Here is a 24,008-nt window from a genome sequence, read left to right as displayed (position 1 = left end):
CTGTTCTGCCTGTGCCTCACATCAGCTGATCCCAACCGGAGCCTGAAAACAAGAGCTAGTTGGAAATAATGAGGGACCATCCTGTATATCCACACATAGGTTGTTGATAACATTGTACATTTGTTATTTTAGAGGATCAGCCCAGCGACAGTACAAAACTGTTTCTATATCCTCATCTGGTGATTCCTCTTTTGGTAGAATATACACCAAAAATCTGAAAGTAAATATAAGAATTTTGCACAATTCGTTATAGTTGCGAAAAAAAAATTAGGGAAATCACATAAAAGACTAGCAAGAAGGAAATAACTAGGAAAATAAGAAAATGATTTATATTTTTGGTTATGTATACCTCAATTTATTCCAAAAATGGATTTAAAGCATGATGATGCATTGGTATGATGGAATAAATATTACCTTTTATTTTTATTTATTTTTAGTTTTTGCAATTCCTCAAAGTTCCAACTTTATTTATCTTTATTATGTTCCATTAGCCAACATATAGTACATCATTAGTTTTTGATGTAGTGTTCAATGATTCATTAGGTGCATATAACACCCAGTGCTCATCACATAACCTTTTAAAATAAGTGTTTAGAGAATCACACGGGCCATGCTTTGTAGGAAATAATGGTATGCGAATAATATGTGCAAATAGATCGAAATTTTGAAAATACATGTATTACACATCAAAGTTAATTTCATGTGGTATCATTTTTTTGAATCATTTCTGATCTTTATTGGAACGAGGCAGTAAAAATAAATGAAAGACAGAATGGATAAAGAAATATTGTTATTTTTTGGGTTCTTTTTCTTTCCTGGAAAGTTTTAAAAGATTTTAATAAGTAAAGTGGCTTCTTGCATCTCTTGCCTATCCATGATATTGCAATGTAGGATGCAAGTTTCTGGAGGTACAAAAATATTATCATTCATATGGGGCAGAAAAAATATCTTGAAAAATTGTTAGAATTTCTTGTTCAAATGAATTGAGGAATAGGTTCCACATTGCTTTGTAAACCCAGGATTTTGAGGAAAGTCTTTATCTAGAAATAGATTACTTTTACTAATCCTCTGACGAAAGCAAATTTCTGAGTGGTGCTTTAGCAAATGTCCAGTTGCAGGTAATTCAGGGTGGTACTGCAATAGCTCGGCAGAGCCCCCCACAATTGTGTGAAATGTCACTGGATGAGGAAGAAGCTTATTTGGGCTGGTTATGGGAGATTTGGTCGGCTACCTCTTCAACTTTAACATATTTTTATCCTGTGAATCAGGAAATTTCAGTATCAAAGCCAGTGCTGGAAAAATACTAAACGAAATAAATCCTATGTCATATCCATCATGGGAAAACTAATTTTATATTAGTGCTGAGACCACACTCAGTTTTAGTCCCGTTGTTCCACAAATATAGCCTAACCCAGAGTGAACCTGAAACAACATAAGAGTCCTGTTCTTTCTTATTCTTTCATTTTTAAAGTGAATTGATTCATTCATGTCCCAAACATTAATTGAACATGTTGTATATGCCAGGCATTATGTTACCTGCTTGAATGCTGGCTAAAAGATTGCATAATTTGACATCATTTATTTCCTTTAATTGCACTGTTCCCTACAATAACTGTGAGATTAGTTTTCATACAACCCTGTGAGGGAGGTGTCACTTAATAGACGAGGAAAAAATGAAGAGCCCTGATGGGAAGTGATTTAGAAGCAAAGCAATCCCCGTACTCTTTCTTTTACCTGCATTCGGCAAATACTGTTATTTCCCCAACCAAAACATTGGGACACACATTTGAGAAGGGAATTTTTCTCTTTTGTGAACTTATTTGTGTGAAAGGTTTTTAAAGCAATATCAAATTAAGTTATAATTACTTATTCTTTTTGATGAATCACCTTACTGAAAAGAAAAAGAAATGATGTAGAAATTTGGATTGTCTAAGAACATCTGGAACATCTGGCCACCATATTTCCCCACCATCACTGTGAATATTTAAATGTTTTTACTCTGCCCCAGTTTTTTGGGGTTTTCTCACACCCTATGCTTTTCCCCTCCACTTTTTTCTTCTTTTTATCTTCATGGTTCTTTTTATTAGCCAGCTTTTTTTCATTTGTTTTTAATCATGTATCTTAGCTTTTGCAATTTGTCTACCCTGACATATTTGGAAATTTGTGGTTTGTTTCACAAAATGACCAATTTCTGCCTCATTTAATCACATAAAAAATCAGGGCAGAAACCAGGCCTGTATTCTTTTCTGGTTTATCCTTAGTGCTAGTATTGTCTCTTCTTGCTCAGCCCTACTCAAGGAAAGAAGCATGCAAAGGCACACTTTGGTGCTTCCCGGAGCATCTATGCTATGGATGAAAAGGTCTGAAGTGTTGGAAAGAGTTATATCTTCTTGTAGCTTTCTACTTCCCTTGCCAAATATTTTCTGTTTGCATCCTCCAATTTGGGCCAGGTTTTATAAGTGAAAATATGTAGAGATATAAACCACCATTAATCACATTCACCACTTTCTTATGACTGTTCCTCTTTGATTTCCTCACATTGAGTGGAAGATGGAAGGGCGTTTCCAGCAAAGCCATGCTTAAGAACAGAGGGAGAAGGTTGGTGTGCAAAAGTAGGGAGAAGCAGAGCAGGAGAAAGGGACTGGGGGCGTTTGTGAAAGAATTCTTCCAAGGATGAAATGACAACCAAACTTAAAGGAGCAGCTATGGCAGAATGATACAATTTTAATAGATGTTTGGCAGAAATATGTCTATTCAAAGCAACTTTCAAAAGCAGAAGAAATGTTATAAATAACAATTTCAGAGCAATTTTTACAAGGTTTCAGTACTGAGTTAGAATTCAAAGATGTGGTAGAATGTATTGAGTTGTTCAATTTTTCTCTCCAGGTTTGCAACACAACCACAGACCGGAAACACGCAGACACCTTCTTGGAGAAGTGTGTCACTGAGTCAATAATGAACATTGTGAGCGGCTTCTTTAATTCCCCCTTTTCAGACAACAGTACCAGCCTCCAGGTAACGTAAACAAACACAGGAGCATTCTGTCACACAGAGTTTATTTACCTTATTTGAGTAGGAATAAACTTTAATCTGGTCAGGAAGTCATTTCCTACACTTCTGAAGGTCACTTTTCTCTCATATTATTTACTATTATGCTGTTTCTGAGTTTACCAAGCTTTATTTTAAGTAAAGAGGCCCCATCTTCAAATTGAATTATTCCTGTTCTCCCTCCAAGTATAACAGAAGCATTCATATCAGTATATTGGCTGTTTGCCAAGTGTTGCAATAAATGATTCTTTCAAAGGATACGCATTTTGACTCAATAAATTCCACCTTAGTAATTAGCAGGAATTTATATACTAAGAATTAGTCTGGAATTAGAAGGAATTTATATACTAAGATTTTCATTCAAGTATTTATAATACTTAAAAATTGGCTTCGACCTTAAATGACCACAAATAGAATAGCTAAAAAAATTATGGTGTGTCTGTAGGATGGCTTATTACATAACAAATGGAAATCATGTTTTAAAAGAAATATGTATGACTAAAGAAAATGATTGTGAAGTAATATTAAGTGAAACAGTCCCCAGAATTGCATTAGAGTATCATCCAAATCTGTATGTGTAAAGAACATATGTGCCTATATACATAGGAAAACTCAGGAGGTAAATATCTTCAAAATGTCCATACTGATTATCTCTACATGGTAGGAGTATTGGTGATTTTCATTTCTGTGGTTCCCCAAAATTCTATAGTGATCATGTATTACCCTTATAAAAATATCATTTTGAATTGTACTTTCTTTAGGGAAAACTTTTAAATTACTAGAACCATATGAAATTGTTTCTGTAGGTCAAAATTGTTGTCTCCTGTCCTTGCACATCATATGAAACCAAAACATACAGTCAGTCAAATAAACAAACTCAGAACACCTGCTCTACTTATACTCGGAAACAAAACAGAGATATTAAAAAAATATTTAAATTCATGTCATTGGCTTCAAGAAATGCCAATTTTTTTCTGATTAAGTGTATAGTTAAAATGCAAATAATCGATTTTCTATAGTGTCTGGCATGGTGCCTGTCATGAAGTGGGTACATAATAAATAGTTGTTGAATGAGATACTCTGTCAGTGGTGCTGACGCTCAAAAAATACTGCGTTGTGTTTTATTTTGATGAGCCTTTTTGCTAATGCACAGATGCCATGTTAGGAGTGTTAATGGCTTTAGTGGCCTATTTGCCTACTTTCTTTCTGTTTTCAGACACATCAGCCTGTTTTTATTCAGCTGCTGCAATCTGCCTTCAGAATTTACAATTGTACCTGGCCAAATCCCGCACAGAAATCCTCCGTGGAGTCTTGTATCAGAACTTTGGCCGAAGTGGGTAAGTCAGAATGTTGGGTTTTACTCACTCTTACATTTTGTGAAAGAGATTGGACTTTTGCCTAGTAGCCAATACAAGCGGCTTTCCAGTTTACAACTTAATAAGAAAAAGCAGGTACGGTTTCTCCAAAGCTGAAGAGCAATGACCAGCAAACAGTTCTGAACATTGTGGCGTACTTTGTGGGAGGGGAAGATGATTCTTGTATTTCTTTTTTCAAAATTTCAAAATTTATTTATTCTTAATTGTATTTCTAATTGTAATATTGCATATAACACTTTAACACCGCTCGGTAAGATTTTACAGGGATGAGTTTAGTTTCGTTGTCGTCTCAGATTTCGTTATGGAACTGTCTTGTCCATTAAGTAGCCTGACATACTAATACCTTCAGAGGGCAGTGGGACCTTTTAAGGGTTTTTTAGTTTTCCAGTTTGGTCTGAAATCCATCAGTATTTACTAAGGGCCTGTTGTGTATAGAAACCTTCAGAAATTACAAATGAAATGGAAGGCAAGGGGATTACAGCTAAGGGAAGGTTAGTAGATTTTAGAGGGAGTTTCTCATATATTCCTCTTTCCTTCCTTCCTTCCTTCCAAAGGATTCTTATTTATTTATTTATTCAAGAGAGAGCACAAGCAGGGGGAGCATCAGAGGGAGAGGGAGAAGCAGGCTCCCTGCTGAGCAGGGAGCCCAATGTGAGGCTCAGTGCGGGGCTCGACACAGGGCTTGACGTGGGGCTCAATCCCAGGACCCTGAGATCATGACCTGAGCCAAAGGCAGATGTTTAACTGACTGAGCCAGCCAGGCGCCCCTCTGAAAAATCCTTTCTTTCAGGTTAATTAGGGCCATACTCCAGATGGTGGAGGGGAGGCAGGAAAAGAAATAATGGGCTTAAAAAAGCAAACAGAGGAGCTTGGCCATTCTCTCAACTAATACAGCACCGGGAAGGGCAGTTTATAGTGTTTGTCATCACCGCTGACATTTATTGAGCACTTGCCATGTGCATTGCTAAGCAATTTGCTTGATTTGTCTCATTTAATGCTTGGATAGGTTCTTTGATAATTTACATTGTACCGTTGAGAAAAACAGAATTATCCAGATTAGGTAACTTGGCTAGGGCTATAGTATATGCTCAGTAAATATTTGATAAATGAATCAATGATTTAACTAATTAATGGCCATTTAAAATTTTTTGGTCTTTCCCCCATCTGCAATTTGACGTAAGTGACTGTATATTAACAAGATTTAATGACTGCTCAACTTTAATTTGAATAAATAACCTAAGATAACCTAAGAGGATCAATTTAAAAATTTTAGAACTAAGAAGAGTTCATCTCAGTGATTAATTATAAATAAGTATTAAACTGGAAAGATTTTCTATATACCAAAAAGAAACAGTGTGTAAAACACATTATTCACAATAATAATGAAAAATAATAAATACTTAAGACAAAAGTTAACAAAAACATGAGAGAAGAATATTATAATACTATTTTGAGGGCTATAAAAATGTTTAATAAAGGAAGAGCTTTACTATTACTGGATTTGAAAGTTCCTTTTGTGAAGATGCTGGCTCTCCTCAAATACTTGATAAATTTAATGCTTCAACCTGCCTGGGAACCCTCCTCCACACACATCCTCCCTCCTCACAGCCCACTTGGGCTTAGGTACCACATGCAGGGCCAGACCCCACCAGGATGTGTCCCTTGGCAGTGTGCCCCTCTGTGAAGGCATCGTCCTTACCTCCCATAGGTTCCCTCAGGCTGCTGAGGGATCTTCTTTCCACGGCCGTGGCCTCTGACTCTGCTGGCTCACTCCTTCACATGCATCCCCACATCATCCTTGGTACCCTGTGCCAGGCTGTCCTCCCAGCAGCTGACCTGCTCTTCACCCCGTCAAGTTCTGATTCTCCACCATGGGCAGCCTCCTATGCAGGCACCTTCCACTTCTTTTTGGAGTCAGAAGCTCTGGATCACCTCATCCCTATGTGCACTTCTTGCCCACCGCTGACGCTTAACTTTGCTCTGCTCCTCCTACAGACTTTAGGACTGAACCTTTCAAGAAGGGGAGAAATAAAGGAAGAGGCCACAATAGGTATCGTGTTAAAAATAAAGAAGGACACAAAAGAGAAGCTAATTCTTACTTTAAAAAGATACACATAACAAAATGTCCAGAAGGATATAAGTGAAATACTAACATTGATTATCTGAGTGGTGAAATTATAGGTAAATCTGGTTCTGTTGTTCATGCTTTAGTGTAACCTCTGAGTTTTTAATAATATACTTTTTAAGCTATAATGAAACAGTACTAACAGCATTTTTATTTGGATGAAGTCATCTGGGAAATAGACTAACCATTAAAAGATAAAATCCCAAGGAAAAACAAAGAAATAAGATGATGCTCTTTCTTTTTCTTTACATAGGAATACATTGTCCTAGCTGCCAAGTATATTTCTGTATTTTAACATTTTAAGGCAGCCTCCCCTCTTCTTCCTTCTTTCTCTCTCTGTCCTCCTCCTCTTCCACCTCCTTCTTTTTCTTCTCGTCCATCTTGTCCTCCCCCTCTTGCTCTCTCAGTATTTAGCAAATGCAATGGGGGGGTGGGGAACACCAGTTGGCCCTCCACAGAGCATAGAAGGCATACTGTTCAAAACATTTAAAAATTGAGATGAAGAACTTTCAGCCACAGGGGAGACCCCATGCTGTGCTTTCCATCTGACTTCCCACTTTAGTGGTGTTTCTTGTGCTTTGGGATTTAAAATAGTCACTGACACTATATTAGTCTAAATATATCTTTTATTTCCATTATAAGATTTCATTTCCTACCAATCCTCTACTGGCCCAAACCTTATGATTTAGCAGGATAGTTTAGTAACTTTTTGTTATGCTTTAAAGACATGTGTAATAGATAGGAAGTCAAAAATTATATCTAAGTCTGTAATCAAGGTAGGTTTGGAAGAATGATGTTTTTGTGTAAAATCTCAGTTTTATCTTTGTGAGAAGGCACGTTTTCTTTCTCTTCCCGGTTTGTTCTTTCCCCTTGAGCAGTTAGGAAGCTCTGGAAATTTTATCCCCACTATTATCCCTCTGCATTTGTACCTCTCCTTCCTTCCCCTCCATAAAGACCTTGTTTAACCCCTCATCACTTCCTTCCTGGATCCCTGTAGGAATTATTCAGTGTTCTCTCCTCCTGTCTTTCTCCACCTAAAGAAATCTGCTACCAGAGTCATCTCCTTGAAGCCCCCAGTCTTCAGCCCTGTCCCTTTGTCTAACAAACTCTTGAGGATGGATTTCTCATTGTCACATTCATGGCCCCTACAGCACAGCCCTACCTTACCTTTCTGACTTCCTTGCTTGCTGGTTTCCACATACCTCGTGTGACTGTGGACAGATATGATGCCCCATGCCTTGCTCACGCTGTACTTACTTTCTCATTCTGTTTCATTCTTTCTCATTCTCTGTTTTGTTCTTTTTCTTTCTCTCTCCAGTTTCCACCCCTGCCACCTGTCAGCATCTTTCCCATTATTTGAAATTTTTTATTCAAATTCCTCCATGAAAGCCCTTCTTAACTCCCATATCTAGAGCTGAACTTGGCCCCATTTGACCTCTTGTACTTTTCTTATGGTCTTCCTTTGATCATATTGTATCCCATCCCAAGTCCTCATCTTATTTCCCCTATTAGACTTTCAGGGACAGTGATTATGAGTCACAAAGACATGAATAAAAAGCTATTGTCTAGGATGAAGAATGTGAAAAGCAAATCCCGCTTTGTGATAGACCACCTCTTTTTTTGCTTGTTCATGAATTGCTGTGCATAGAAAAACACAATGAACATGAGAGGCATTCAGAAGTGAGCATCCACAGTAGTAAAGTGATCTAAACCCACCTTACTTGAATAGCGATTGAAAACACTTGAAATATTTAGGCAAAGGAGAGGGAAGACATAAGACATAAGACATAAGACATAAGACTCTTTCAACGTTTGAAGGTGATCATGGGCTTCTTTTACAGGGATAAGGTTAAAACTAATATAGGGTAGCTGCGAGAGGCAGATTTTTGTCCCACTCTAAAGAATAACTATTTTACAGTTAGTAATCTTTGAAAACCATACTGATCACATTTGATTGTTCTCTTTTGTTCACTCCCATTAAACACAAGAGCAGGTTCTACTGACTTCACTTCCAAAATTTATCTTTTTCTTTATCTTGTGTGACGCCCTTGTCCAAATTCACCATCATGTGACATGGATTACAGAAGCATTTTCTTACTGAACTCCCCACCCCCACTCCTGTCTTGCTAGCATCCATTCCTTACACAGCAGTTAGAATGATCTTAAAATGTACATCAAATCATATCACTCACCTACTGTCCATTGCACTTGAAATTTGTATTCCTTACCATGGCTTAGAAGGTCCTTGATCATCTGAGCCTCTTCTTTTTTTTTTTTTTTTGGATGTAGTGTTCCATGATTCATTGTTTGCGTATAACACCCAGTGCTCCATTCAGTATGTACCCTCTTTAATACCCATCACCAGGCTAACCCATCCCCCCACCTCCCTCCCCTCTAGAACCCTCAGTTTGTTTCTCAGAGTCCATAGACTCTCACAGTTCGTCTCCCCCTCCGATTTCCCCCCCTTCATTTTTCCCTTCGTGCTATCTTCTTCTTCATCTTTTTTTTAAAACATATAATGTATTATTTGTTTCAGAGGTACAGGTCTGTGACTTAACAGTCTTACATAATTCACAGCACTCACCATAGCACATACCCTCCCCAGTGTCTATCACCCAGCCACCCCATCCCTCCCACCCCCCACCACTCCAGCAACCCTCAGTTTGTTTCCTGAGATTAAGAATTCCTCATATCAGTAAGATCATATGATACATGTCTTTCTCTGATTGACTTATTTCACTTAGCATAGTACCCTCTAGTCCTATCCACATCGTTGCAAATGGCAAGATTTCATTTTTTTTTTTGATGGCTGCATAATATTCCATTATATATATATATCACATCTTCTTTATCCATTCATCTGTTGATGGACATATCTTGGCTCTTTCCATAGTTTGGCTATTGTGGACATTGCTGCTATAAACATTGGGGTACAAATACCCCTTCGGATCCCTACATTTGTATCTTTGGGGTAAATACCCAGTAGTGCAATTGCTGGGTCGTACGGTAGCTCTATTTTCAACTTTTTGAGGAACCTCCATACTGTTTTCCAGAGTGGCTGCACCAGCTTGCATCCCCACCAACAGTGTAGGAGGGTTCCCCTTTCTCTGCATCCTTGCCAACATCTGTCATTTCCTGGCTTATTAATTTTAGCCATTCTGACTGGTGTGAGGTGGTATCTCATTGAGGTTTTGATTTGGATTTCCCTGATGCCGAGCGATGTTGAGCACTTTTTCATGTGTCTGTCAGCGATTTGGATGTCTTCTTTGCAAAAATGTCTGTTCATGTCTTCTGCCCACTTCTTGATTGGATTATTTATTCTTTGGGTGTTGAGTTTGATAAGTTCTTTATAGATTTTGGATACTAGCCCTTTATCTGATATGTCATTTGCAAATATCTTCTCCCATTCTGTTGGTCGTCTTTTGGTTTTGTTGACTGCTTCCTTTGCTGTGCAAAAGCTGTTTATCTTGATGAAGTCCCAATAGTTCATTCTTTCCCTTGCTTCCCTTGCCTTTGGCGATGTTTCTAGGAAGAAGTTGCTGTGGCTGAGGTCGAAGAGGTTGCTAGCTGTGTTCTCCTTTAGGATTTTGATGGACTCCTGTCTCACATTGAGGTCTTTCAACCATTTGGAGTCTATTTTTGTGTGTGGTGTAAGGAAATGGTCCAGTTTCATTCTTCTGCATGTGGCTGTCCAATTTTCCCAACACCATTTGTTGAAGAGACTGTCTTTTTTCCATTGGACATTCTTACCTGCTTTGTCGGAGATTAGTTGACCATAGAGTTGAGGGTCCATTTCTGGGCTCTCTATTCTGTTCCATTGATCTATGTGTCTGTTTTTGTGCCAGTACCACACTGTCTTGATGATTACAGCTTTGTAATAGAGCTTGACGTCTGGAATTGTGATGCCACCAGCTTTGCTTTTCTTTTTCAAAACTCCTCTGGCTATTCGGGGTCTTTTCTGGTTCCATACAAATTTTAGGATTATTTGTTCCATTTCTTTGAAAAAAGTTGATGGTATTTTGATAGAGATTGCATCCGAGCCTCTTCTTTTTCTATCTTTTCCTTCACTCATCCTCTCCCGACTCCGCTGCCCCACCCACACTGGCCCTCCTCCTGTTTCTAATCTACACCAGATTTTTTTCTCATCTCAGGGCATTTGTGTGTGCTGTTTCCTCTCTCTGGATCCTCTTCCCCCCGATTGTCACATGCTCAAAATAGAAGTGCTCAGTGAAATGTTCCAGAACATCCCATATACACTGTCCCCAGCTTCTTCCTGCTCCTTATCCTATTATTTTTTTTCCCCTCTTAGCACATAGCACTATTTGAAACCATCTTGTTTGTTTGTCTATTTATTTATTTTTCCTTCTTGTTGTCTGCTTCTCCCATTAGAATGTAAACTACAAAAGCAGGGACTTTGCCTTATTCACTAACTGGTAGGGCCTGGAAATGTCTGACACCAACTACACAGGTTAGTGAGTGTTTGTTGACTGACAGTAATCCATGGGCTAGGAATTTTGCAGATAGTGAAATTTAGGCTCAGAAATGTTAAGTAACTTGTCCAATTAATAAGTAGTTGAGTTGGGTTGAAAGTCCAAGTGTCTCTGAGTATAAAGTTTATGCTGTACTGCGTTACCCGAGAAGTCCTACCTTAGGAAGCCCTAACGTATAAACTAGAGCTTGGCAGTTTGGCTTGCTGAGTGGGGATTAATCTGAAGTTTTACAACTCAGTTGCAAAAACATTTTTGTGTTTCAGCAACTCTTTAAGAACACAAAGAGGCACTACAATTTAACACAATTCAAATACATAAGAATTTATAATATTGGAGAGAACAAAGAGGATACATATTTTTTTAAAGATTTTATTTATTTATTTGACAGAGAGAGACACAGCGAGAGAAGGAACACAAGCAGGGGGGGAGTGGGAGAGGGAGAAGCAGGCTTCCTGCCGAGCAGGGAGCCTGATGCGGGGCTCGATCCCAGGACCCTGGGATCATGACCTGAGCCAAAGACAGACGCTTAACGACTGAGCCACCCAAGTGCCCCAAAGAGGATACATATTTAAGCAAAAGTCAAGAGAACAAAGTCAAGAGAACACAAAGCAAATGTTCAGGGCATTTACAAATTGGTCAACACATTCCTGTAAATGCAAATATCTATTACAGATCCTCCTCAACTTACGATGGGGTTGCATCCCTACAAACCCCTCCTAACTTGAAAATACCTAAGTCGAAAAACGCATTTAATACACTGAACCTACTGAACACCATAGTTTAGCCTAGCCTGCATTGAACGTGCTCGGAACACTTACATTAGCCTACATTTAGGCAAAAATCATCTAACACAAAGCCTTTATTCTTTAATAAAGTGTTGAATTGAGGTATTCACGTACAGGCGCAGAACCCTCCCGGTCGTGGGGCTGACTGGGAGGTCCAGTTGGCTGCCACTGTCTGGCACCCTGGGGGAGGATCCTACTGCACATCATTAGCTTGGGAAAAGGGAAAAGATCAAAATTCAAAGTACGATTTTCTACCAAATGTGTTTCACTTTTGCACCACTGTAAAGTCCAAAAATTGTTAAGTCAAACCACTGTAATTCAGGGACCTTCTGCAGAGTTACATTTACATAACACATTACAGTTTGTGAAGTGCTCTCAACTGCATAAGCTCAACTCATCTATCACCAAAAAGTCTTAATCTAATTCTCTTTGTGGTTTGTTCATTAGATACAAAAGGTAGTAAAAGGCGGGCACCTGGGTGGCTCAGGTTAAGTGTCTGCTTTCAGCTCAAGTCCTGATCCCAGAGTCCTGGGATCGAGCCCCACATGGGGCTCCTTGCTCAGTGGGGAGTCTGCTTCTCCCTCTCACTCTCTTTCTGTGTTCTCCCTCTCTCTCTCTCTCAAATAAATAAATAAAATCTTAAAAAAACAACAAAAAACCCCCCAAAATGTAGCAAAAGGCAAGAGCACTTCCTTAGTGCTCACATTCCTGAGAGCAGTGAGTATTTATCGAGTATCGGACAGTGTGGGAAACTTTATGATGTGGACATAATTCTTACCCTATTTTACAGTGGGGTTATGAGGTTGGCAATGTTAAGCACCTTGCCCAAGGTCACACAGGCAGGTGGGGACAGAGCCAGCACCTTCTAAACTGACAGGCTCACAGGCATTTGTGATGCTCTGCTATCATAGATTGGTTTAAACAAGCATTATCTATTTGATGCCTTTAAGATACAAAATATGGATCAAGATGCTAATTTAAGCTGTACATGAAATGAATTCATACAGTTTTCAGATAACTTAAAAAGAAGGTAAGGAGATAGTGAATTAAGTTAGTAAGGGTTCGGGGGGAAGTCCTTTTAGAAAAAGAGTGCTTCCTATCATTTGTCTCTTTTTCCTTGATGAATACTCCAGAAATTTTTTATCAGCTACTATCGAATGTATTGAGGCCATGATCAGTTGTGCATTTATTATGTCATGTTCAGTTTTTCTGTTAAAACTTCATAAACATTTAAAACTGAAGCCGTGATCAACTGTGAATGTACCATGCCTATCATGTTAGGGTTACCTGAACAAACTTCCTAAGCTTCTAAAAGCTGAGGTGCTTTTGAATGATTTGTATCTGCAGAAATTACCGATAGTTACCTACATTGCTACACTTTCTCCTGAGTTATGTCAAATTTGAAATTGATAGGAAGATACAGGGTCTTCAGTGGTAATAAATGTGAATTCCCAGTAATACCATTCCCTGCGGGGGTGCCTAGCTGGAATGTAAGGTATACACGTGTCTATCATTCTCTACCCTCAATGAGATAAGTTAAGGCTGGTTTGGGAACAAGTAAGGATGGGGATCTCTGCAATAAATGCACACCATGATGTTCACTGAGATTTGAGAAATGGTAAGGGCCATTGAGGCCATGTAAAGTTTTAAATGCTGTTGGTCAGTTCCTGTTCCTCAGTTTACTCTTTTATATAAAACACAATAGCACATGTTAGAAGTAGTTTGAGAAAAAGCATCCAAAAATTACTTCCATATTATTTCACTTAAAAAAGAATTTTGCTCCATGTGTTTCATAATCTTCAAATGATTTGGGGGGATTAATGTTGGGTACTTTGTTGGCAACAGAATCTTTTTTCCAAATGGAAATTCTGTAAAATATCTTCTACAAATGGTTTGAATAATGAACATCAATCTTCAAGCCAATTGTTCCCAAAAAATTTGAACATGTAGAAAATAGTAACCCTTTGAGGAGAGAAATTCAGTGTCTATTAAACAAACAAATCTGTTTTAATCTACTTAGGATGTAGTTGATTGTAAGATGAGTTTGACACAATGTACTCCTGTAATTCTGGTTTTTAAAAACATCATTATTGCTTTTTAAAAGTTAAATCTGAATAAGTTACAAGATAGGTCAAAATCTTATAATATTTTTCACATATTCATTGATTCATTGGATTTATAATGATCCCTCGTTATCTGAAACATATTATTTTAATTGTTTGGGAAATACAATCTCAAACTGTATTTCCTGCCCTCAATAAATTTTTAGTACACTGGGAGTAAATATAACAGGTACAGAAATCACAAAGCAGAATAAGTGTCTTCACTAAGCAGTACCAAGTAGCTTATCTGTTATAAAGTTTTAGAGCCTGAGATAGTACCTAGAGCTCAGTAGGTACTCAATAAGTATTTATTGCATGAATAAAATAAATGGATGAATACAAATAAATGCATGAATATCCTACTCCTCTCATTGGCTGCATAGTATCTTATTATGTGCCTATATTCTAATTTATTTAAGCCCATTGCTGGATATTTATGTTGTTTCTAATCGTTTTTGCATATGAGGGAGAATAAGGTGAATATCTACGAGTAGAATTTCTGGGTATTTTAATTTTGACAGACACTGCTGTCTGTAGAGATCATTTAATTTACATGTCACCAGTGATGTAGGAGAGCATTTTCTTCCTCGATATCGTGTCGTTATCAAATTCTTAGATCTTTGCCAATCTTGTAATTAAATACCGTTATAGATAATATCCTTACAAATATTGTTATAGAAAATATCATTATAAATAAAAGTATTATTATATATGTGTTTCTCTTTTTATGAGTGAAGAAAAATAATCTGTCCATATGGTTGAGTCAATGGCATTTCCTTTTCTGTGGATTGTCACTTCTTGTACTTTGCTTACTTTTTCTAAAGGTTTTTTTTTCTTAACAGTTTCTCAATCATTATAACCCTTTATTTATTAAGGAAATACGCTCTTTGCCTATAAGTAACAATTGAAAATTTTTTTTTTCATTAATGTCATTTGAAATTTTATTTTATTTGTTTATTTTTAGTTTTTATTTTATTTATTTATTTTTATTTTTTTATTATGTTCAGTTAGCCACTGTATCATCATTAGTTTTTGATGTAGTGTTCAATGATTCATTAGTTGCGTATAACACCCGGTGCTCATATAATTTTATTTTATTTTATTTTTTTGGCATACAGAAATTTATTTTCTATTAGGCTTACAGGTTTTCTTTCATCTTCAGAATGGCCTTGATTTAAAAGATGTTTTTAAATTCCCACTGAGAATTTTGATGGCTTTAGTTTCTCTGTCTGCTTGTTTCTGTTTTTGGTGTGGCTCTTTACAATTGCGAGCTCTCTGGACTAGATTCAGTTATAAGGTAGAAGGTATGGAATCAGCTTTATTTTTTCCAGATGACTAGTCAGGTGTGCCAATAGTAGTTATTGCATAACCCATAAAATTATAGTCTTTATTCAATTTGGGGATTAATTGAATGTACTTGGAGTGCCACACAGGAAAGATGCATTTCATATCTTTAGTGTTCTTTGCATTTAAGCACACTAGTGCTTTGGTAGAGACTTATCCTGGATACTGGGACATGGTACAGAAAAGGCACCACACTGCCCACCCCGTTACCCCTTCCTTGTGCACCGGCTGTTCTAGTTCTTATGGGCCCGCACAGTAGGGCTTGACAACCAAGCAGGGCTTCTAATTCCTGCTGATACTTTCTGTTGCCTTTCCCCCTACCTGTCAGTTTATCTATCTAAGCATTTTTTTCCATGGCACCTATCACTGCAATATGTGTGTTCTCAGAGATTTGGTTCTGGCAGGTACCATCAGTGATTTTGTCTAATTAAAAAATGTCACCTAATCTGCAATATTTAATGAATAATAATTAGAAATAGATTTCAATTACATCTTAAAATCACCACAAAGACGAGTCATATCGAGAAAATTTTCAGGATAAGCCTAATTAGTAGCTTAGCCAAATCATCAAAATACCGGTGAATAAATATAGCTCATTTTAGAGAACTAGCTATCGCTAGGCAGAGCGCTACAAAAGATAAATGCATTAATGACAGCCCATCCTTTCTACTATTAGTTTTTTAAAGAACTCCATACACTTACTGTCTGACAAAACATCCTTAACAAGGTAGTATCCCAATTGCATTCTAATTTAGAAGAGAAATAGGAACACTTTTTTTTAAGATTTCATTTATTTATTTGACAGAGAGAGAGACACAGAGAGAGAGGGAACAAGTAGGGGGAGTGGTAGAGGGAGAAGCAGGCTCTGCACAGAGCAGGGAGCCTGATGCGGGGGTCGATCCAGGACCCTGAGATCATGACCTGAGCTGAAGGCAGACGCTTAACAACTGAGCCACCCAGGCCGCCCCAGGAACATTTCTTTTTTAAATGTTTTAAACTTTAATGTGACTCTTTCCTCTAAAGCACACAGTTGGAATTATTGCTACAGGCCAGAAGAATGACTGCTGTAGTAAATTCATTAGTTCTTTCTTAATGGGGGGGGGCAGGGAATAACCAGCAATCCCCAAATACATCCTAGTTCACATTGCACTATACTGTACTATATATACCAGAATTTTCCCAATTTAATAAAAGTAAGCTAAGTTTGGATTATATTTTTGGTTGCATTTGAAAAATATTCTAGTTATTGTTTTTGTGAGATGAATTAATTCTTTTCCTCATCACAATTTTCCTTTCTGCTTTAATTTTTAAACAATATATGGAAAGCTAATTAGCATTGTCAGCTTTGCTTTTGAATTAATATTTATAATATTTTGATGGTGCAGAGAATTTTTTTCAAGCCATACCTTTAAAGGGATTATATTTTTATAATTGTTTGAAAAATTTTTATCATTTCCACAGCTGTCTTATTTTAACTCGAATTCTCTTTTCCCCAGTTGCAGAGTTCATTTTCTTTTCTGACTTAGAAATTGTGATTTAGGCCTTGGCTGGAGTTTGCCTTAGGCAGGAGAAAGTAAAGAGCTTTTATTTTACTCCGTTAATTTATAATGCACAATTTGTGCTAGGGTAGGAGACTAGAAAATACCCATTAAAGTAGTACAATTCGGGGAAAGTAAACAAACAAACAAACAAACAAACAAAACCCTTTCGACAAAGTTTGGGATAGTGAATTCTCCTGAGCCTGGTGTGTCCGAGCTGTTGGCCCTAGTGGAGTAGTGGAAGAAACATCTGGGGTGGGTGTGATTCTCCCTGAGATGGCTAGCTAATTAGAAGCCTGCACTGCCGAGACTAAAAGAGGTCCTGCCATTGGACTGAATCTCCACCGGTGTCATTAGAAAAATATTCATTGAGTCCTTCTTTGTGTCAGTTCTATTCATAGCAACAACACTTAGTTGATGGTCAGTTGTGTCTAATGCACCTGATCCTAAAGGGGAGATCAATCCCAATCCCCTCCTCAATTTTTTTTAAGTGTTAGTGTAAACTTGGTTATAATATATATTGAGGAACATTGAAGTTTATACGTTTTTGTTTCTTTGTTGCTTAGAAAGTAACATACAACAGCATTGTCTTCTGTTTGACTTTTGAGTGTTCAGAGCGAGCCCAGCTTATGTGTGAAGCAGCCAGAAAGGGATCAAAGTCTCGCCAGGATTTGATCGTGGTGCAGGATTGAGTATTTATAAAAATATGTGCAGCTTGGCAGTGCCGAGGCCGTCTGTCCTTCAGCTGGAAATGGGGTGGAGTTGCTCCACCGCTGTGTGTGACGGACATAAACAGAGATTGTGTATGCTTTGGAAAAGGGACATTTACAATGAATATAGGAGAACATTGACTAGGGAAATCTGGGCAGCGGTGCAATTGATTGTTTAGGGTTATCTTACAGCTTTATTATTTCCTTAAATTTCAGCTAGAGCTCTTGTTTATTAAATTGGTAACTTTTTGTGTTGGTAGCTAAAATTATCTGTTTTCAAAGTAGTTTTAAAGTATCTTTCAACTTCAGGGAATTTTCACCAGCAGAACTAGTACTGACTACTGTCATTGTTCTCCTTTCATTATATGAAGCAAGCCGGATTCTCTCTCTCTCTCTTCTTCCTTTCCCAGTTTCATTCATTAAAAAAAGTCTTCCAAGGGTGCCTGGGTGGCTCAGTCGGTTCAGTGTCTGCCTTCCACTCAGGTCATGATCCCAGCATCTTTGGATGGAGTCCTGCATCGGGCTCCCTGCTCAGTGGGGAATCTGCTTCTCCCTCCGCCTCTGCCCCTCCCCCTACTCATCCTCTCTCCCTCCCTCTCTCTCTCCTCTCAAAAAAATAAATAAAATCTTTTTTTAAAAAAAAGGTCTTCCAGGGACTATCATGATAACTTTAAATAATATCCTTACATTTCTGTGTTTTGACTTAACAGCTGTAAATAATATCTGTATTTCCACACTGAAAAATAAGGAACTTAACATATTGCCTTCATTTTGACCTATTCTCTCCCACTCTGTGTTCTAATTATTGCTTAGTAGATTATTGGTTTTATGTTGTTATGATTTCTGAAACTTGTATTCTATTTGGAAATATAATGAAATCTTTTATAGGATAATAAAATTTAAAAATCAGATCATTCAGGGGGAGGAGCAAGATGGTGGAGGAGTAGGAGACCTAAATTTCGTCTGGTCCCAGGAATTCAGCTAGATAGGGATCAAACCATTCTGAACACCTACAAACTCAACAGGAGATTGAAGAAAAGAATAGCAGCAACTCTCTGAACAGAAAAGCGACCACTTTCTGGAAGGTAGGATGTGCGGAGAAGATATTCGGGAAGATAGACGGTGGGGGAGGGGGCCTCCCTTAGCCGCTACTGGCAAGTGATAGAGCCACGGCGCACAAAATCAGAACTTTTAGAAGTCGGTTCTGCAGAGGGACATCGCTCCAGTGGCTAAGTGGGGGGTGGAAACTTCACGGGACAGTGTGGTCTCAGGACCCTCGGGGTCACAGAAAGACCAGGGGTGTCTGAGTGCAGCAGAGCTCCCAGGTATGGGAGCGGGGAAGCCGACTGCAGAGACGGAGCGGAGGCGCAGGCTCTCAGCTCGGGGTTGCCATAAACCATGATCCGCGTCACAGTCGGGCCACTGCTCCTCCAGCAGGAAACCAACAAGCGGCAGATCCGGGGAGACTCCCCTTCCTCCCCTGGGAGGAGCGGCGGGGAGCACACCGCAGGGATCTGCTGGGTTTGGAGACTCCACAGCAAGTCGGGTGCCAGAGATAGAAACGCTCAGTCACAGGCCAGGTGAGCCCGGAGTGCGGCCGGAGACTGGGGAGACGGGAGTGACTGACTGCTTTTCTCTGGGGGCGCACTGAGGAGTGGGGCCCGGAGTTGTCGGCTCTTCTGGGGTGGAGATTGGTAGGCTGCCATTTTCACTCTCATCCTCCAAAGCTGTACAGAAAGCTTGCAGGGAACAAAAGCTCCCAAGAGCAAACTGGAGCAGATTACTTAGCCCAGACCCCGCAAGGGCGGGGCAATTCCGCCTCCGGCAAAGACATTTGGGAACCAAGGCAACAGGCCCCTCCCCCAGAAGATCAGCAAGAACAGCCAGCCAAGACCAAGTTTACCGATCAATGAGAACGGTAGAGCTCCAGCGCTAGGGGAATACTGCACATAGAATTCATGGCTTTTTTCCCCCTGATTCTTTAGTCTTTCAAAGTTAATATTTTAATTTTCTTTTTCTATTTTTTTAAAATTTTTCTTTTTCCCTTTTTCAACCAACATCTTATCAATCCCTTTTTAAAAAGTCTTTTTTATTTTTCATTTTTAGAGACATATTCTATCCCTTCATAGTAGTTACCCTTATTTTTGGCATATATATATATAAGTTGTTTTCTCTTTAAAATTTTGAGATACAGTTTCTTCTAACAGATCAAAATATACCCTAAACCTCTAGTGTATGGCTTTGTTCTAGTCTCCTGCCTGATCCCATTCTCTCCCTTTTTCTTTCTTTTTTTTTAAAAATCCTCTTCTTTCTTTTTTCAAACAACTTCTTATCTTATCAATTCCTTTTATAAGATTTTTTATATTTTTCACCTTTACAGTCATATTCCATCCCTTCATCATATCAACCCTTATTTTTGTACACATATAAGTTTTTCTTTCTTTAAAATTTTGGGAGGCACTTTCTTCTAACAGGCCAAAATACACCCAAAATCTAGTGTGTGGCACTGATCTATGCACCAGCCTGATCATATTTGATTATATTCTGTTTTTTTTTGTTTTGTTCTGTTTTTGTTTGTTTTTATCTTTTTCTTTTTCTTTTTCTTTTTTCTTTCTTTCCCTTTCTTTTCCCCTGGTTTCAGGTCTTTTCTGATTTGTTCAGAGTATATTTTCTGGGAACATTCTTACCCTGTTAGCATTTTGCTCTCTCATTCATCTATTCTCTTCTGGACAAAATGACAAGACGGAAAAAATCACCTCAACACAAAGAACAAGAGGTAGTACTGACTGCCAGGGACCTACTCAATACGGACATTAGTACGATGTCAGACCTAGAGTTCAGAATCATGATTTTAAAGATACTAGCTGGGCTTGAAAAAAGCATGGAAGTTGTTAGAGAAACCCTTTCTGGAGAAATAAAAGAACTAAAATCTAACCAAGTTGAAATCAAAAAGGCTATTAATGAGGTGCAATCAAAAATGGAGGCTCTAACTGCTAGGATAAATGAGGCCAAAGAGAGAATTAGTGATATAGAAGACCAAATGATGGAAAATAAAGAAGCTGAGAAAAAGAGAGATGAACAACTACTGGATCATGAAGGGAGAATTCGAGAAATAAGTGAGACCATAAGACGAAACAATATTAGAATAATTGGGATCCCAGAAGAAGAAGAAAGAGAGAGGGGCAGAAGGTATATTGGAGCAAATTATAGCAGAGAACTTCCCTAATTTGGGGAAGGAAATAGGCATCAAAATCCAGGAGGCACAGAGATCTCCCCTCAAAATCAAGAAAAATAAGTCAACATCCTAACATCTAAGAGTAAAACTTACAAGTCTCAGAGACAAAGAGAAAATCCTGAAAGCAGCTTGGGACAAGAGATCTGTAACCTACAATGGTAGATTGGCAACAGACCTATCCACAGAGACCTGGCAGGCCAGAAAGGACTGGCATGATATATTCAGAGCACTAAACGAGAAAAATATGCAACCAAGAATACTATATCCAGCTAGGCTGTCATTGAAAATAGAAAGAGAGATAAAAAGCTTCCAGGACAAACAAAAACTAAAAGAATTTGCAAACACGAAACCAGCCCTACAAGAAATATTGAAAGGGGTCCTCTAAGCAAAGAGAGCCTAAAAGTAACATTGACCAGAAAGGAACACAGACAATATACAGTAACAGTCATCTTACAGGCAGTACAATGGCATTAAATTCATATCTTTCAACAGTTACCCTGAATGTAAATGGGCTAAATGCCCCAGTCAAAAGACACAGAGTATCAGATTGGATAAAAGAACAAGACCCATCGATATGCTGTCTGCAAGAGACTCATTTTAGACCCAAAGACACCGCCAGATTGAAAGTGAGGGGGTGGAAAACCATTTACCATGCTAATGGACATCAAAAGAAAGCTGGCAATCCTTATATCAGACAAATTAGATTTTAAACCAAAGTCTATAATAAGAGATGAGGAAGGACACTATATCCTACTTAAAGGGTCTATCCAACAAGAAGATCTAACAATTGTAAATATCTATGCCCCTAACATGGGAGCAGCCTGTTACATGAGGCAATTAATAACAAAAGCAAAGAAACACATCGACAGCAATACAATAATAGTGGGGGACTTTAACACCCCCCTGACTGAAATGGACAGATCATGTAAGCAAAAGATCAACAAGGAAATAAAGACTTTAAATGACACACTGAACCAAATGGACTTCACAGACATATTCAGAATATTCCATCCCAAAGCAATGGAATACACATTCTTCTTTAGTGCCCATGGAACATTCTCCAGAATAGATCACATCCTAGGTCACAAATCAGGTCTCAAAAGATTGGGATCATTCCCTGCATATTTTCAGACCACAATGCTTTGAAACTAGAATTCAATCACAAGAGGAAAGTCGGAAAGAACTCAAATACATGGAGGCTAAAGAGCATCCTACTAAAGAATGAATGGGTCAACCAGGAAATTAAAGAAGAATTAAAAAAATTCATGGAAACCAATGAAAATGAAAACACAACTGTTCAAAATCTTTGGGATGCAGCAATGGTGGTCCTAAGAGAAAAGTATATAGCAATACAGGCCTTTCTCAAGAAACAAGAAAGGTCTCAAATACACAACCTAACCCTACACCTAAAGGAGCTGGAGAAAGAACAGCAAATAATGCCTAAACCCAGCAGGAGAAGAGAAATAGTAAAGATCAGAGCATAAATCAATAAAATAGAAACCAAAAGAACAGTAGAACAGATCAACGAAACTAGCAGCTGGTTCTTTGAAAAAATTAACAAGATTGATAAAACCCTGGCCAGACTTATCAAAAAGAAAAGAGAAATGACCCAAATAAATAAACTCATGAATGAAAGAGGAGAGATCACAACCAACACCAAAGAAATACAAACAATTATAAGAACATATTATGTGCAACTATATGCCAGCAAATTAGATAACCTGGAAGAAATGGATGCATTCCTAGAGATGTATTAACTACCAAAACTGAACCAGGAAGAAATAGAAAACCTGAACAGACCCATAACCACTAAGGAAATTGAAGCAGTTATCAAAAATCCTCCAACAAACAAGAGCCCAGGGCCAGATGGCTTCCCAGGGGAATTCTACCAAACATTTAAAGAAGAATTAATACCTATTCTTCTGAAACTGTTCCAAAAAATAGAAATGGAAGGAAAACTTCCAAACTCATTTTTTGAGGCCAGCATTACCTTGATCCCAAAATTAGACAAAGACCTCATCAAAAAGGAGAATTACAGACCAGTATCCTTGATGAATATGGATGCAAAAATTCTCACCAAAATACTAGCCAATAGGATCCAACAGTACCTTAAAAGGATTATTCACCACGACCAAGTGGGATTTATCCCTGGGCTGCAAGGTTGGTTCAACATATGCAAATCAATCAATGTGATACAATACATTAATAGAAGAAAGAACAAGAACCATATGATCTTCTCAATAGTTGCAGAAAAAGCATTTGACAAAGTACAGCATCCTTTCTTGAGTAAAACTCTTCAGAGTATAGGGATAGAGGGATATACCTCAATATCATGAAAGCCATCTATGAAAAACCCACAGTGAATATCATTCTCAATGGGGAAAAACTGAGAGCTTTCCTCCTAAGGTCAGGAACATGGCAGGGATGTCCACTATCACCAGTGCTATTCAACATAGTATTAGAAGTCCTAGCCACAGCAGTCAGACAACAAAAAGAAATAAAAGGCATCCAAATCGGCAAAGAAGAAGTCAAACTCTCACTCTTTGCAGATGACATGATACTTTATGTGGAAAACCCAAAAGACTCCACCCCAAAACTGCTAGAACTCATACAGGAATTCAGTCAAGTGGCAGGATATAAAATCAATGTACAGAAATCAATGACATTCCTATACACCAACAAGAAGACAGAAGAAAGAGAAATTAAGGAGTTGATCCCATTTACAATTGCACCCCAAACCATAAGATACCTAGGAATAAATCTAACCAAAGAGGCAAAGGATCTGTACTCAGAAAACTATAAAATACTCATGAAAGAAATTGAGGAAGACACAAAGAAATGGAAAAACGTTCCATGCTCATGGATTGGAAGAACAAATATTGTGAAGATGTCAATGCTACCTAGAGCAATCTACACATTCAATGCAATCCCCATCAAAATACCATCCACTTTTTTCAAAGAAATGGAACAAATAATCCTAAAATTTGTATGGAACCAGAAAAGACCCCGAATAGCCAGAGGAATTTTGAAAAAGAAAACCAAAGCTGGTGGCATCACAATTCCGGACTTCAAGCTCTACTACAAAGATGTAATCATCAGGACAGTATCGTCCTGGCACAAAAACAGACACATAGATCAATGGAACAGAATAGAGAGCCCAGAAATGGACCCTCAACTCTATGGTCAACTAATCTCCGACAAAGCAGGTAAGAATGTCCAATGGAAAAAAGACAGTCTCTTCAACAAATGGTGTTG

At 38.2% G+C, this 24,008-nt stretch overlaps 1 protein-coding gene across 6 annotated transcripts in view; it reads left to right on the top strand.

Moving 5' to 3' along the window:
• ITPR2 (inositol 1,4,5-trisphosphate receptor type 2) overlaps positions 1-24,008 on the top strand; it is a 493,497-nt gene that overhangs the window by 235,773 nt on the left and 233,716 nt on the right. For all 6 annotated transcript variants that reach the window (XM_032432655.1, XM_032432656.1, XM_032432658.1 and 3 more), the window contains 2 exons: positions 2,887-3,015; positions 4,265-4,385. In XM_032432655.1, the coding sequence (XP_032288546.1) occupies positions 2,887-3,015; positions 4,265-4,385 (250 nt within the window). The remainder of the gene's footprint in view (positions 1-2,886; positions 3,016-4,264; positions 4,386-24,008) is intronic.

Source organism: Phoca vitulina, unplaced genomic scaffold, assembly GCF_004348235.1.
Source record: "Phoca vitulina isolate PV1807 unplaced genomic scaffold, GSC_HSeal_1.0 scaffold49, whole genome shotgun sequence".
Taxonomy (NCBI): Eukaryota; Metazoa; Chordata; class Mammalia; order Carnivora; family Phocidae; genus Phoca; species Phoca vitulina.
Note: the sequence above shows the minus strand (reverse complement) of the source record. Positions and strands in the feature narration are given on the sequence as shown.